This window comes from Sinohyriopsis cumingii, chromosome 3 (assembly GCF_028554795.1).
Source record: "Sinohyriopsis cumingii isolate HCF-2022 chromosome 3, ASM2855479v2, whole genome shotgun sequence".
NCBI lineage: Eukaryota > Metazoa > Mollusca > Bivalvia > Unionida > Unionidae > Sinohyriopsis > Sinohyriopsis cumingii.
Window position 1 is genome coordinate 129,205,217 of NC_142963.1, and position 17,142 is coordinate 129,222,358.

General features: G+C 34.3%; 1 protein-coding gene across 1 annotated transcript in view; it reads right to left on the reverse strand.

Moving 5' to 3' along the window:
- Nucleotides 1–8,780: 8,780 nt before the first annotated feature.
- Nucleotides 8,781–17,142, reverse strand: part of LOC149803829 (ankyrin repeat and SOCS box protein 13-like) — a 38,610-nt gene continuing 30,248 nt past the window's right edge. The window contains exons 5-6 of the mRNA XM_089953646.1: nucleotides 12,023–12,217; nucleotides 8,781–11,569 (exon numbers count right to left, since the gene is read on the reverse strand). Of these exons, the coding sequence (XP_089809772.1) occupies nucleotides 11,436–11,569; nucleotides 12,023–12,217 (329 nt within the window). The 3' untranslated portion in view covers nucleotides 8,781–11,435. The remainder of the gene's footprint in view (nucleotides 11,570–12,022; nucleotides 12,218–17,142) is intronic.

Sequence of the window (17,142 nt, forward strand, 5' to 3'; positions counted from 1 at the left end):
TTTAAGAACCTATGGTATATATCATTTTATGCCAGAACATCTATTCCAGTGAGTACTGTATTATCTGTCATTCTATGCCATTCTTTCATTCCAATGAGTACTGTATTGTCTGTCATTCTATGCCATTCTTTCATTCCAGTGAGTACTATATTGTCTGTCATTCTATGCCATTCTTTCATTCCAGTGAGTACTGATTGTCTGTCATTCTATGCCATTATTTTATTCCAATGATTACTGTATTGTCTGTCATTCTATACCATTCTTTCATTCCAATGAATACTGTATTGTCTGTCATTCTATGCCATTCTGTCATTCCAATGAGTACTGTATTGTCTGTCATTCTATGCCATTCTTTCATTCCAGTGAGTACTATATTGTCTGTCACTCTATTCCATTCTGTCATTCCAATGAGTGCTGTATTACCATCTGGTACTCTATATCAACATCTAAAAATAAAGTTCTATAAACCTGCTGTCCAAACTGCATAAAATGAAATTAAAAATAGTAACTTTAAAAATAGTACCTTGTTATGTATATTTTATTTAAATTTCAATTTCTTTGTTTGTCAGTTTTAATTTTTTTTATTTTTTGTTACATGATATTGTAATGTAAATTTATTCACTTGAGATGATACATTTTTTTAGAAAATAATTTGACCCTGACTCTTAGTTTATAAACACCAGGTGTTGATCTAAATCCTGACCTTGTTTCAGAATTTCTAGCAACCTTTGTAAACAAGTTCTATTTTATTTTAAAATGATTGGTTGTTTCCAAGGTCATGATGGGACAATGTCTTTAAGATATAAACAATTTTTTCAGTTTGTTATTTCTTAGAGTAAACATGATTGGTTTTGGTCAGGGTCACACTGGGCCAACGTGAGCTGTAACAAGTATTTGCTTCTATAAACTACCAGAAGATGATCACGTGACCCTTGTTTACGTTTTAGAAAGCCCATATAACCCATGTTTTGGACAATTAATTTCAGTAGAAGTTGGGTCATTAAAGTGTTCCTTGTATGTTGTGCAGTTTGGAGTTATTTCAAATTACTTGGTTTGGAGTTATTTCAAATTACTTGGATTCAAAAGGATTAATTCTGTTATTTTCTGGAAAATATGTGTGCTCATGTAATATTGTGGAACAATAACAGTTTTTTTATAAAAAATTTATTCAGCTATCAGAAACCGGAGTGATAATTCTTATTTCTACAAAGAACTGTTGACTTCAAAACTACAGATTGCAGCATACGTCGTCTTCCATCTTGGATTCTTTGTCGGGATTTGAACGTGAAATCAGTAGAATATTTTGTTATTAGGACTACTAAAATTTTATTCTCAGATTATTTTTGTATTTGATTCTATAAAACCATAAGTTCATATTTTTTTCATTTTACAGAATTTTTCCAGGGAAATAAATTATCGTATTTTTCAAAGCTTATTGTTTTCACACTTTCTTGTGTTACTATTTATTCAAGCCTAAACAAGTGGCATAAGATACCTGTGCAAAAGATGTTTATTGAACAGCACTAAGGGACTATGTTACATCAGGTCTCTTTAAAAGAGAAGATACCTTTAAATTTACATCCTAAAAGAAATATTTCACAAACTGGTATCCATTTGTTATATGCTGATTCATCCAAAACCGAATCCAGTCTCATTATTTAAACCAAGTCCAATGCCATTATTTAAACCAAGTCCAATGTCAATATTCAAAATGAGTCCAATGTCAATATTCAAACTGAGTCCAATCTCATTATTCAGTAGTATCAGGTACTCTTTATAATTCTTAAAGTCTCCAATTTGCTAATTAATTTTAAAAATGTGTTTTTGTTTCTTTCATTATCACCATAACCATCACCTTTACTGTCCTTACAAAAGTATTTTATTATTGTTGACACCGCCACCAAGCATCATTCTTCCTTCTCACCATCAATGATGACCATTAAACCTTATTATTATTATTATTATTATTATTATTATTATTATTATTATTATTATTATTGTTACTGTAAGACAAAGATTGCTGACCACTCCAGTGGCCTAGTGGTTAGAACGTCCGCCTCAGATGTGGGAGGTTGTGGGTTCGAACCCTGGCCGAGTCATACCAAAGACTTATAAAAATGGTACTAACAGCTGCCTCACTAGGTGCTCAGCATTAAGGACTGGTCAGCCTGGTATCAGGTAAAACAGTACCAGTTACGCAAGTCCAGGTGGGCGGGGCTTAAGGTGTAGGGAAGATTGTATTTCGAAATAAACAACAAAACTAGCTGTGATTGGTGTATTATATAAGAGTTGTACTTTCTGTTAGGCTTAAAAAAAGTTGTGCCTCCTGGCAACATGTGAGATTATGTTAATTCCTATCTAGATGATAATTTATATTTTTATGATTTTTTTAAAATGTGGTACACATGTCTGAAACTGTATCTGTTGTGACTAGATAACTCTTACCCGTCTAGTTCCAGCAGAGTTATCTCTCTTAAATGCAATGGAGTACCTGGTTTTGTCCTTGTCAAATTGACAATCTGACAATGCTCTCTAGAAAGGTGTGTGACATGCACACTAAAGTAGGATAGAAAATATATTTATTTCTCCAAACATTAGCATTAAGGTCTATGGAAAAACAATTGGTACCGTGATACCTAAAGGGAAGAATAGCCTCGCAGTGTATCCATAGAAACACATACATGTGGGCGGCATTTATGAACTTTACTAGTTTGATGTAGGAAAACAAATGGGTGCTGAACAGTTGTGGTCAAATATTGAAAGTCCTTTAAGAATATAATGTATGAAATCTTCAGAAAATAGCAAAAGTTGGCTTTGGATGGAAACGTTTGATAACTATAGCTATGATAGATATAGGCTTGTGTTACCTGATGCCTTTATATCTTTGCTGTTAGCTCCTAGATTGGAATACATGCAACAAAATAAGATATGTAAACATAATATAGTTTATTTTGGCCAAATATTGACTATTTTACCTGTAAAAGATGAAAAATCATGTGTACAAAAACAGCTATCTTGTTCTTGTAAGGCATGCCATGAACCAGGATAGAGAACACTCTAACTTGCAGATAGATCACTTGTACCTTGTAGGATGTTCTGGTATGAGTAATTTTAGGTAATTTATTAAAGATATGGTATTACTACCCACTTTGATTTGAACTGTCCTGCTGTAATTGTCCATTTGTGTACACTTTTCTGCCTTGAAATTGTTCATGCAGTTAGTTCCCTTGCATTCCCTTTTGTTGAAGTAGCAGGGAATACCAACAAACAAGAGCAGTTTCTTTCAGTCAGCATTTCCCATTGACATTTGTATAAGCCCAGTTATAATCTACTATTGACTTTCAATTAATTCTATTTATTTTTGTCCATATGTTCTTGTGGAATTTCCATATTAGGTCCAACATTACTGATGGATAACCATTTTAGTCACACAGTGTGCATTCATTCCATTCAAATCCACAGTGTTCTTGAAACTTTGCATCCCATCACAAGAATCCAAACTGGCATCAGATCATGTCTGTATGGTTATGGAAGGTTCCACTCTACATGCCGGCATTGTAGAAAATATGAAGTATATGATATGAAAGAGCCGCATCATCTTAGAAATTAAAATTACATGACTCTTGAGGTCTCCAGTCTCCACTAAATATAGGAGTGTAAATGTTAGGTTCTCACCTTATCAATAATGGATTTTTGGATAATTTAAATGCAATGAAGTTAATGCAAGTTGTTCATGAACTCATATATATTACATGGATAATATGTTAGAGGTTACCACAACTTATGTATATCATTCAGTTATCTCCCTTACACCAGTCATAACATTTAAATAAAATAAAAACTCATATTTTTCAGTGATTGGTTGTGAAAATAAAGAGAAGATTTGTGAAGTATTATATTAGCCCTCAATCTTGATGCAAAGGTAAGTAGAATCAATTTAATAATTTCTCACAGTAAAGTGTACAAGTTTAAAAACTGATAAAGTATGTTTTCTTTGGTCAAGGCAAGTTACGGCCTAACTGTTTAGCCCGATATTGTTAATTTCTTATGTAGAAGAAATATACATTATATGTATTTATATTATCTAAATTATTCACCTTTTTATATTAGATGGAAATGAACACCACTTCACCTGAAATTTGTGTACCTGTAAGGGATGTTATAGCACAGTTGCCTTTGGGCTGTCCTTGGACCTGTTGGGCCCTGCCTCATATATTTGTCCAAGGTAAGGTCATGAAACTTTCACTTCTCATTTTTCGCATTGCTGATTTTGTCTACTTTAATTCCTTTACCATAAACTACCTCTCCCTTTTGGATATACACTTTCCTCCTGTTTTTAACTCCATTTTGATGCACTATACTTAGTGTCTATATTTGGCATTTTTCTGTATTTTATTCCCCTAATTTCCCCCCCCCCCCCAATCCAACATAACCACTTAGAAGCTGTGATTTACTATATTTGGTGACTGATTGGCTTACTGAATCAATTTTATTCACATTACAAAGGAGGGAAGCTTTCTATTTGTGTTACAAAGAGGATGGGTAGGTAGACCTTTGTGTGAGGACTGGTGGTTAGTGACCACATGTATCTGCAGACACTGTAAAGTGTGCAAAGCTTATACTTTATAATAAGATTGGGTCATGTCCACCTGTCTCTAGTGTTAAGTTCTGCATCTACCAAACACATATAAATTCCTTTCTTTTAGGTGAATTGTACATTTTGAAGTAGGACAGGTACATACTATTTGGTACATTGACCTTTGACCTAGTTATTACATAATATGACATAATGTGATTTATCCCATATCACCCATGTGAAGTTCAATAAGTACTGATATGAATAAGATACAACTCATAGTTAAAAGAATTCATTTTATTTCAAAAAATGATTTTGCTACTGAAGCAAAAGTATGAAAACAAGAGTTCAAAACAGCTCAATGACATTTCTATACACAATCATATCAGACATAGCTCAGTACCTCATAAAATTGTTTCTCACAAGTGAGACTAAGTACTTATATAGTCCTGAACTATTTTACAGATTATTGGAAAAATTAAGGTTTGCTATAGGTATAATGGTACCAATTGCACAAGTCCAGGTGGGCGGGGCTTAAGGTGTAGGGAAGATTGTATTTCGAAATAAACAACAAAACTAGCTGTGATTGGTGTATTATACGAGTTGTACTTTCTGTTAGGCTTAAAAAAAGTTGTGCCTCCTGGCAACATGTGAGATTATGTTAATTCCTATCTAGATGATATTTTATATTTTTTATGATTTTTGTTAAATGTGGTACACATGTCTGAAACTGTGTCTGTTGTGACTAGATAACTCTTACCCCTGTTTAGTTCCAGCAGAGTTATCTCTCTTAAATACAACAGAGTACCTGGTTTTGTCCTTGTCAAATTGACAATCTAACACTGCTCTCTAGAAAAGTGTGTGACATGTACGCTAAAGTAGGACAGAAAATATATTTATTTCTCCAAACATTAGCATTAAGGTCTATGGAAAAACAGTTGGTACCGTGATACCATCTGGATAATGTTACTGGGTGGGACATCATGCTACATGTCTGCAGCATGATACCCCAGTGCTAGACATCACTTAAAACTGCCACACTGCAGACATCGTAGTGATATGACTGATTTAAAAAAAAAAGCTATGTTAAAAATCCAAATCACACACACACACACACACACATAGAGACACAAAGACTGGTGGTGGTGGTGACTGATTATTATAACATGTTTAGTGCCTTTTTTGAGGAAATGGCAATACAGGCGTAGGACTCCCATGCATGGTGACTGCCAGGTTTTATACCATGGTATAAAATCATTAGCAATGCCAGACTGAGCATCAAAGAAGTTACCACCATAATCTGTAATAATTTTGAGGTGGCATGGAAGATGTTAAGATTCACCTAATAAATCAGTAGGGTCGCCACATTAACCGCCACAATGTTTTTGTCCATGTGTGCATTACCAGTACAACAAGAACAATACTGGTAGCTGGTTTTCCAAAAGAACACCTTTAAGTTCTCCAGGGCTCAGATCTTGCCAGACAGATCACCAGAAACCTCTTTGATCTCTGTTGACTGCAGCAGTAGAGGGATATTCACCATTGTCGTCTGAGTCGGCAGCATCCACAGTCGCTTAGACTTGGCTTGCTGACGTGGTGATGAGCAATAAGCAATTGCCAAAGTTATTACACTTTTTCCATAGACACTTTAAAGCTGACCTCCATAATGGAGGCTGAGGTTTTATGTGCACTCATTGAGGGAGTTGTCAGGTCTGGCATTGTCTGCTTAGAACCTCTCCATCAGCATGGACAATACTATACCATCAGCCATGTATGTAGCAAGGTATTTACATATGACATGAATAACTGGTCCGTGGGTTAAATTGATTGCTGAACAAGCAGCACAGCTTATCTTGCCAGTACAAAAAGAACTGAAGCATGCTGGATGGTCAACTCAGCAACCAGCTGGATAGTTGGTTTGGTGCAAAATAGATCCCTGTAGGACTATACACACCACTGAAACAGCCAGCCAGTAAATAGCATGTGACAAAATTCTGGTCATCAGTCAAAAGGTATGACTGGTTAGCCAGTCTGATTGGCTGGTTGACAGCTAAAGAAGTGGTGTTCAGTAAGGAAAGATGGAAGTACAGATAATCAAAGTCCCAGAAATACCCACTCAGACTTAATAGGCTAAAAGGTCATATTCAGGTGAGTGGAGTTATTCATGTCCACTGGGCTGTCAAATAAGGGAGGTCACTCCCATTAACACCAAGTTACTATTGGGGATTTGCAACAGACTATGAAGGACATAAATTCCTCCAAGGCCAGCGACTGCATCATCACTTCTTGCACCAGTCTTTGCAACTTTGACTCCAGTAGTGTCTGGTAATAAGGCAGGGCTAGCATCTCTGAAACACCCTGTTCCTCTGTTTTGATCTGGCCCAATATACCCATAGCAGTTGCAGCAGGCATCATACACATCATTAAGGGGGCATTATGATATGTACAACTACACTTGCAATTTATGACATCTTTGGGTGAACACTCAAGATATGATATTTCTTTGATCAAAGACTTAGCCAGTCTCTCATTGCTCTACATGCTTTTTCACAAAACCATGAACCTTCTTACAACATGTGTGTGGCTTCAATGGCTTAAAAATTTCTTGTGCTTGGTACATTTAGTCATCTTTTTCCAAGTGAAATGGCACAAACAAAAATATTGTAAAATAACCTGAGAACAATAACAACTTTTGCTAATTAAACAAGTAAACAATGCATTGTGCACAAACCAACAATGAACACCAACATTACTGTTTTGGAACACAAGGTCAGAATAATTCAAGTCCACAATTGTAAAAGCAATTCAAAACAAGAAAAAAATAATGAGTGCAACACATAGTAAATTCATCACTACACAATACTTTACAGACTTTCAAAATGGAAGAGTCAAAAAGAAGATATCTTTTGGCCAGTGACACGATGTTGATCATACTCAGAGTCAAAACTTAAATAAGTTGATGCATAACCACTTAGTAACTTTAAGTGGAAGTAACTGCTAAAAGTTTCTTCACTTTGCCTATTTGGTATAGAGACAGGCAAAAGGATTCCTATCTGGTATAGAGACAGGCAAAAGGATTCCTAGCTGGTATAGAGACAGGCAAAAGGATTTCTATTTGGTATAGAGACAGGCAAAAGGATTCCTATCTGGTATAGAAACAGGCAAAAGGATTCCTATTTGGCATAGAGATAGGCAAAAGGATTCCTATTTGGTATAGAGACAGGCAAAAGGATTTCTATTTGGTACAGAGACAGGCAAAAGGATTCCTATTTGGCATAGAGACAGGCAAAAGGATTCCTATTTGGTACAGAGACAGGCAAAAGGATTCCTATTTGGTATAGAGATTCCTGTGATTGCTGGTTTCAAGAAGTAGTGGAGTTTATTTATTAATGTTGTTGTTGTTGTTGTGTGGTTTAACGCCATCTTTCAGCACACGACAGGCTATGCATGGTGGCCAGTATTAATCGTGGAGGAAGAAACCATGAAAACCCTAGGAAGAACCACCAACCCACGAGAAGCTACTGGCAAGCTTTCTCACATACCCACATTGGCTGAATCCTAGACTCGAACCCATGCAGACAGAGGTGAGATGGCAGTAATTTGTAATCGAGAACACTTTAGACCACTCGGCCACTCCGGGCCCCTTTTTCCTAATGTTAATGTCATCCAGGAATGTATTCAGTGAAGAAATATTTTTTGTTAGTACTAATATTCATGCAGTGTGGAAGGTCATGTATTGTATTCACAGAAGGCTAACATTTTGTTGTTTTTTATGTTACTAAGGAATCAAAACAAAATTGGTACCCCACTAAAAATGTTAAATTTACAATAATTGTCTTATCTAGTTGATTTCAATATTTTATACAAGTGTTTTCCAATTAATCACTAAAATAAACAGCAAAGACCCAGAACATTCACTACATTCTGTGATAGCAGAGTGTGGTCTACGAAGTTTGTTCAGACTATCTGTAGAACACATGCACAGACTGAAAACTGTGAGCACACTGACAGCAGTTTCCGGACTGATCAGGAGAACAAGCAATGTAAACCAAAACTGTCACAACCTAAATGCAACAGCAGACTGGGGTCTGCAAGTTAGCGGTGGGATCCAACTTATAATGCAAATATATATGGTAATAATTGATAACAGGGATATTCCAATTATCTGGATAGCAACAAATTTTGGGAAAATGACCAACAAATATTCAATCTAATTATTTTATTCTTTGAGGCTGATGTATATAGATTACAAATGCTTTTTAATAATGAAATAAAGCAACTCAGTTATATATATTTAACATTTAAGTCTCTGAACATTAAAAGATGTGTGAAAGGAATAATAATGTACTTGATGTAAACAATGCCCCATTATGTTTAAACAATTGACAACACGTTTCTTATAATTAATAATAACAGTCTTTATTAATTATAAATATTTAACATAAGTCTCTGATCATGAAAAGATGTATGAAAGTAATTATGTACAGTACTATGATGTGAACAATGCCCCATTATAGTAAAACAATGGACAACAAGTTAATTAAAATTAGTAAAAAGTCTTGATTCATTTTATACAAGGATAATTATTAAAGAAACAAGAAAGGATCAGTCTTTAAGCATTGCTGTATTTATTTTTTGTTATAAATGTACTTCATTGTGTAATGGAGCATTGGTGCCATCATCTACCACTCCAATCTTGATTTTTTTTTATATTACAAGAAAAATGAAAATATGTAAGCAGATTAGGTGTTCCAATACGATGCAGTGCTAGCAATATACATAAAGAAACATAAGAGAAAAAATAATTTAATTAAATATACACAGTTTATCGTACTGATTTCTTTCAAATTAAAACAATGTACTCATGTAAGTTTCACATGACTCTGCATTTTGCTGTGTGTTCCCATATTTACTTTACTTAAGACCTTTACTTCTGTTTCAGATTTTTCATGTAAAGACACTGTGCCTAATGGTTTAATAAGAAATTATATTATTCATAATACAGCAACATGCTCTTATTTAGTCTCGTACAAATAACACATGATTCCATGAGATCACAGTATAACATGTGTCTGATTTTTAAAAAAAAAATCTTTCCTTGTAATCCAAGAACGAAGATTTCCCAAAATAAAGAAATGTGATTTGATTGGTTGACGAGATGAAGTGACATAATAGATCATTGTTATGATGAAATGATGTCATGAAGATGATTGAGACATGCCTCCTGCATCATCATTTGTTTACAAATTGATGTTGAATCGTATCCTTTAAAGCTGACAAATAAGTTTTTACAGAAATATTTGACAAGTAGAAACATTCTGTGCTGTCATAAGTACCATTTTTTAAAAGAAAAAACCCAATGATATTTATGGGGTTTTGCCTCTTATGTGACAAGGTAATTAACAGCTACATTGCTGCATTGATAAAATGATGTTCCTAAATTTTACAATAGCTTTGGGACAGCAAAGTTTTACAAACTTAACTAATATATATCATGCTTCAAATTGTGTATTTTGTCAAAATAATGACTGTATTAGTAAAATAATGAAGAGATTTTTATGTTAATGCATATCATGTGCAAATTTATACTGTTGCAGTAAATAGAAACATAATTTTCAATTGGTGTATTTCTACATTTAAATATACATTTTTTGTGGCCTTGGCAAGCTTGCTGACTAGTTTGGTAAAAGACACTGTATCCAATTTTTACTGTCACTTTATTTCAGTTTGCAATCAACAACTGATTTATCCTTTGCTTTCATACACGATTGTGATGTGAGTTAAAATTACTAAGATGCAATTATTATATTTAATCACATCTGCTTTTTAAAAATGTGTACCATTCTTCATAGAATATTGATGGTATACAATAATATATTGGTGACACATTGCCATAGAATATTGATGGTATACAATAATGTATCGGTGAGACATTGCCGTAGAATATTGATGGTGTACAATAATGTATGGGTGACACACTGCAGAAGATCAAGCATCCAGTCACTGACAGTTTCCATGATACATGTAGAAAACTACTCATGATCTAGGTAATAATTATTATTTTGCATGATTTACCTTTTCAACTTGACTCTACAAGAAATACTAGAAATTTAAAGTCAATGTCTACTTAAGTACTGGTACCATGGTGAATAAATATATCTTTAATGGTTACATAGGGTTAAATGGAATCATAGCTATTAAACAGGTTCATCACAGTGCCAAATGATCAGTGGAGGAGTGAACTCCTCTTGTAAAAGTACATGTTTATAGAACCAAACGTTTCATTTTCCTTTTGAAAATATAAATTTTGATGACTTGTGTCACAGTCATTCCTTCATTGCTGACACTTTATTGTTCTATTGAATGCAGACATAAAAATAAAAATACTAATGGAATTTTCAAAACTGGGTTCACTTCTTAAATTGTTACAAGCAGAAACTCCACTAGCAGATGGATAACTTATAATGCCCACTTACATACTTATCTCAGTATCAGTAAAATTTCTATGGAATGCATGCGTCCAGATCCCACAAGCTTATAATGCCAACTTACATACTTGTCTCAGTATCAGTAAAATTTCTATGGAATGCATGCTTCCAGATCAAACAAGCTTATAATGCCAATTTAGGCTAAACATACGTGTGTCGGTATCATTAAAATTCATTCTTCCAGATCCCACAAGCTGATTTGCATTTCACTCAGCACTGAATACATGTGCACATTAACAATACTCATGCTACACCTCAGCATTGAATTGTATTTCTGACTCAACCCAACATGATACTTAATCAATAACCTGATGCAAAAGCTCAAATGACATAGCTATGAATGTCACACAAAATAAATTTTCATGACACTATCATCGAATATCAAAGCTGAGGTAGTCTAGCAACAATTTGGGCAACTGTAGATTTTTAATATTCTGTAATCTTGATGGACCAAATATTCTTCTTATCTTTAGACGGCAAATACTCCTCAAACATCTGGGTGTGCCTGGAATGAAAATAACAAATTGAAAGATTGCTAAAAAAGATACTGAAAACATAAAAATAATATAAATTCAAATAACTGAATAATAAAAGTATAACTGCACTGGTATAAATTACGCAAAAGGTTGTTTCATAATGGTTGGTTGGGGGTTGGTTGAAATGGCACTTTTAACATGGTACTAGCTATATCCCACACAGGAAATGGGAGCTAAGTGCCTTTTCCATGGACATGCCAAGTTACTAAATGAGCAATGAAGCTCCCTGTCTCATAATGGAGTATGATCTACACAAAAAAGGGTTACATCTAGTTCTAAGAAAAGATACAATCACCCATATTGTAAGCAATAATAGTGAAAACTTAAGCCAACTTAATGGAATCCCTCCATGTGATTACACGTTATATGAAGGGTCACATTGTATGGATGGTACTTTGTAGTGAGGAACCAATGAAGCTTACATTCCTCATGGAGAAGTAGTTGTCTGGCAAGTGAGGTAGAGCTAGGAATGAGGTCTTTAGCCTGGTTCCCATGATTGTCTCTGGCATACACATCAGCTCCATGCTCTAGAAGGAGACAAATGAATTCACAGTCCTGTAACCTGGCCACATCATGGAGGGCAGTATTATGGATCTTTGTAGCATTCACAATGGCTCCTGAAAAAGTGTTAATAAATCAGAAAAGAGTTTTGCAAAAGACAACATCTAATCTGGGAAGAGTGCCATGATGCATCCCATATCATTTAAGAACAATGCCATGATGTATCCTGTATGATTTAAGATGATGCATCCTGTAGATGCATATTGTATGATTTAAGATTATGTATCCTGTATGACTTAAGTACAATGCCATGATGCATCCTGTATGATTTAAGATTATGCATCCTGCATGACTTAAGTACAATGCCATGATGCATCCTGTATGATTTAAGATTATGTATCCTGTATGATTTAAGTACAATGCCATGATGCATCCTGTATGATTTAAGATTATTTATCCTGTATGATTTAAGTACAATGCCATGATGCATCCTGTATGATTTAAGATTATGCATCCTGTATGATTTAAGATTATGTATCCTGTATGATTTAAGTACAATGCCATGATGCATCCTGTATGATTTAAGATTATGCATCCTGTATGATTTAAGATTATGAAACCTGTATGATTTAAAATTATGTATCCTGTATGATTTAAGATTATGTATCCTGTATGATTTAAGTACAATGCCATGATGCATCCTGTATGATTTAAGTTTATGCATCCTGTATGATTTAAATACAATGCCATGATGCATCCTGTATGATTTAAGATTATGTATCCTGTATGATTTAAGATTATATATCGATTTAAGATTATGTATCCTGTATGATTTAGGTACAATGCCATGATGCATCCTGTATGATTTAAGTACAATGTCATGATGCATCCTGTATGATTTAAGATTATGCATCCTGTATGATTTAAGATTATGCATCCTGTATGATTTAAGATTATGTATCCTGTATGATTTAAGTACAATGCCATGATACATCCTGTATGATTTAAATTATGCATCCTGTATGATTTAAGATTATGTATCCTGTACAATGCTATGATGCATCCTGTATGATTTAAGTACAATGCCATGATGCATCCTGTATGATTTAAGTACTATGCTATGATGCATCCTGTATGATTTAAGTACAATGCCATGATGCATCCTGTATGATTTAAGTACAATGCCATGATGCATCCTGTATGATTTAAGTACAATGCCATGCATGATGCATCCTGTATGATTTAAGTACAATGCCATGATGCATCCTGTATGATTTAAGTACAATGCCATGCATGATGCATCCTGTATGATTTAAGTACAATGCCATGATGCATCCTGTATGATTTAAGTACTATGCTATGATGCATCCTGTATGATTTAAGTACAATGCCATGATGCATCCTGTATGATTTAAGTACAATGCCATGATGCATCCTGTATGATTTAAGTACAATGCCATGCATGATGCATCCTGTATGATTTAAGTACAATGCCATGATGCATCCTGTATGATTTAAGTACAATGCCATGCATGATGCATCCTGTATGATTTAAGTACAATGCCATGATGCATCCTGTATGATTTAAGTGCCATGCATGATGCATCCTGTATGATTTAAGTACAATGCCATGATGCATCCTGTATGATTTAAGTACAATGCCATGATGCATCCTGTATGATTCAAGTACAATGCCATGATGCATCTGTATGATTCAAGTACAATGCATCTGTATGATTCAAGTACAATGCCATGATGCATCCTGTATGACTTAAGTACAATGCCATGACGCATCCTGTATGATTTAAGTACAATGCCATGTTGCATCCTGTATGACTTAAGTACAATGCCATGATGCATCCTGTATGATTTAAGTACAATGCCATCATGCATCCTGTATAATTTAAGTACAATGCCATGATGCATCCTGTATGATTTAAGTACAATGCCATGTTGCATCCTGTACGATTTAAGTACAATGCCATCATGCATCCTGTATGATTTAAGTACAATGCCATGCATGATGCATCCTGTACGATTTAAGTACAATGCCACGATGCATCCTGTATGATTTAAGTACAATGCCATGATGCATCCTGTATGATTTAAGATTATGCATCCTGTATGATTTAAGATTATGTAACCTGTATGATTTAAAATTATGTATCCTGTATGATTTAAGATTATGTATCCTGTATGATTTAAGTACAATGCCATGATGCATCCTGTATGATTTAAGTTTATGCATCCTGTATGATTTAAATACAATGCCATGATGCATCCTGTATGATTTAAGATTATGTATCCTGTATGATTTAAGATTATATATCGATTTAAGATTATGTATCCTGTATGATTTAGGTACAATGCCATGATGCATCCTGTATGATTTAAGTACAATGTCATGATGCATCCTGTATGATTTAAGATTATGCATCCTGTATGATTTAAGATTATGCATCCTGTATGATTTAAGATTATGTATCCTGTATGATTTAAGTACAATGCCATGATACATCCTGTATGATTTAAATTATGCATCCTGTATGATTTAAGATTATGTATCCTGTACAATGCTATGATGCATCCTGTATGATTTAAGTACAATGCCATGATGCATCCTGTATGATTTAAGTACTATGCTATGATGCATCCTGTATGATTTAAGTACAATGCCATGATGCATCCTGTATGATTTAAGTACAATGCCATGATGCATCCTGTATGATTTAAGTACAATGCCATGCATGATGCATCCTGTATGATTTAAGTACAATGCCATGATGCATCCTGTATGATTTAAGTACAATGCCATGCATGATGCATCCTGTATGATTTAAGTACAATGCCATGATGCATCCTGTATGATTTAAGTGCCATGCATGATGCATCCTGTATGATTTAAGTACAATGCCATGATGCATCCTGTATGATTTAAGTACAATGCCATGATGCATCCTGTATGATTCAAGTACAATGCCATGATGCATCTGTATGATTCAAGTACAATGCATCTGTATGATTCAAGTACAATGCCATGATGCATCCTGTATGACTTAAGTACAATGCCATGACGCATCCTGTATGATTTAAGTACAATGCCATGTTGCATCCTGTATGACTTAAGTACAATGCCATGATGCATCCTGTATGATTTAAGTACAATGCCATGATGCATCCTGTATAATTTAAGTACAATGCCATGATGCATCCTGTATGATTTAAGTACAATGCCATGTTGCATCCTGTATGATTTAAGTACAATGCCATCATGCATCCTGTATGATTTAAGTACAATGCCATGCATGATGCATCCTGTACGATTTAAGTACAATGCCACGATGCATCCTGTATGATTTAAGTACAATGCCATGATGCATCCTGTATGATTTATGTACAATGCCATGATGCATCCTGTATGATTTAAGTACAATGCCATGATGCATCCTGTATGATTTAAGTACAATGCCATGATACATCCTGTATGATTTATGTACAGTACCATGATGCATCCTGTATGATTTAAGTACAATGCCATGATGCATCCTGTATGATTTAAGAAAAAGAGTAACATGAACAGCCCATCCGATGTTTATAATAAAACTCATACAGGTCATGTATGCACATTTATTCATCGTAAAGTAAATATTATTGGTTTAACAGTGAATACTGATTTTCATCAAGCGATGTCTATTCTGTCTTGATTATTAAATGCTCTGCACCTTAACTGTCAACAAGAAATTTCTAGATGAAAATTATTGATTGCTATGGACTTTTACAATGATGGCCATGTCCTAAACTGGTTCATGATATGAGTATGTCAAGTCTAATTATCACAATATAGGACAGTACAAATTTATTTATCAACACTTGTAGCTTTCTGGATTGTACCACACTGCACCTTTAGGTTGAGCTCATTAAAAAATATCCACATGTATACTTTAACATTGATTTTGCCATATTTAGTTCTTGGGGTAAGTAATGAACTTCCAAAGGAATAGGGTTGTATGAAGAAAAAAGAGAATAACTGCCATTTAAAGGTATGTATAATAATACAACCAGTACTGAAATAATCAGTGTTGAATGCATACATGACCTCTATGACCTTTACTATAATAGCCCTCTATCTAGATAACTGAAATATTTTTGCTGAAACCACTTTCTTCATTCAATCAGTGAACCTTATGAAATTCTGACCTCTAAATCAACAGGTTTCTTTCTTTTCCCCAAGTGCAAGCCATGAACAAAGTTGGACAGGTCTGTGTTTTAAATTTAATATTGTTCTATGGAAACCATTTTGCTTTTTTTAGCCACACCAACCTTGATCTGATACTACAATCAAAAGGCTTACCCAAATGCATTCCTACCAACTTTTACCAACTTTCAGGACAGTGTTTTGAGTTTTTTGACACTCAAAGTGTTTTGTGGCACCAAGGGGGCATAAGTGCATGTAGTTCAAATAAACAGCATTACACAATGGAAAATAAGTTACTACTTATATAAGATTATGGAAAGTGTCAGGAAATTCAAATTCTGAAAATGAAATATGTTTTCTTTGACGCATTTAATGTACTTCCAAACAAACAACTACTGGTAGACTTTGCATTCTTATATATCATCAACACATGCTCACTGCAACCACATATACATTAAGTATTTTTTCAATGTAATGTACATGAGGTTGCAATTATGTGATTCCCCTTTTCATTGAATATCCTCCTTCCTTTGAAGTCAAAATTACTGATTAAATTTTGCAATCTCCAAATTTCTCTAAAGCTCACTTCTCTGTTCTGTCACATGTATATCCACAGTCCAATGGACTTTAATGACAGACACCAATTGAACTGTCAATACGCATGACAGAACAGAGAAGTCAACTTAAGAAAAATCAAAATATTTGCCAAATTAAATCAGGAGTTTTGACCTCCCCTTTATATTTGAATTTTCTTGATGACTGTATAAATTGCCCTATGGTAAAAATTTTCATAAGTATGACTGTTTACTGTTTATACAGGATACAGGTTACAGGCATAAATTAAGG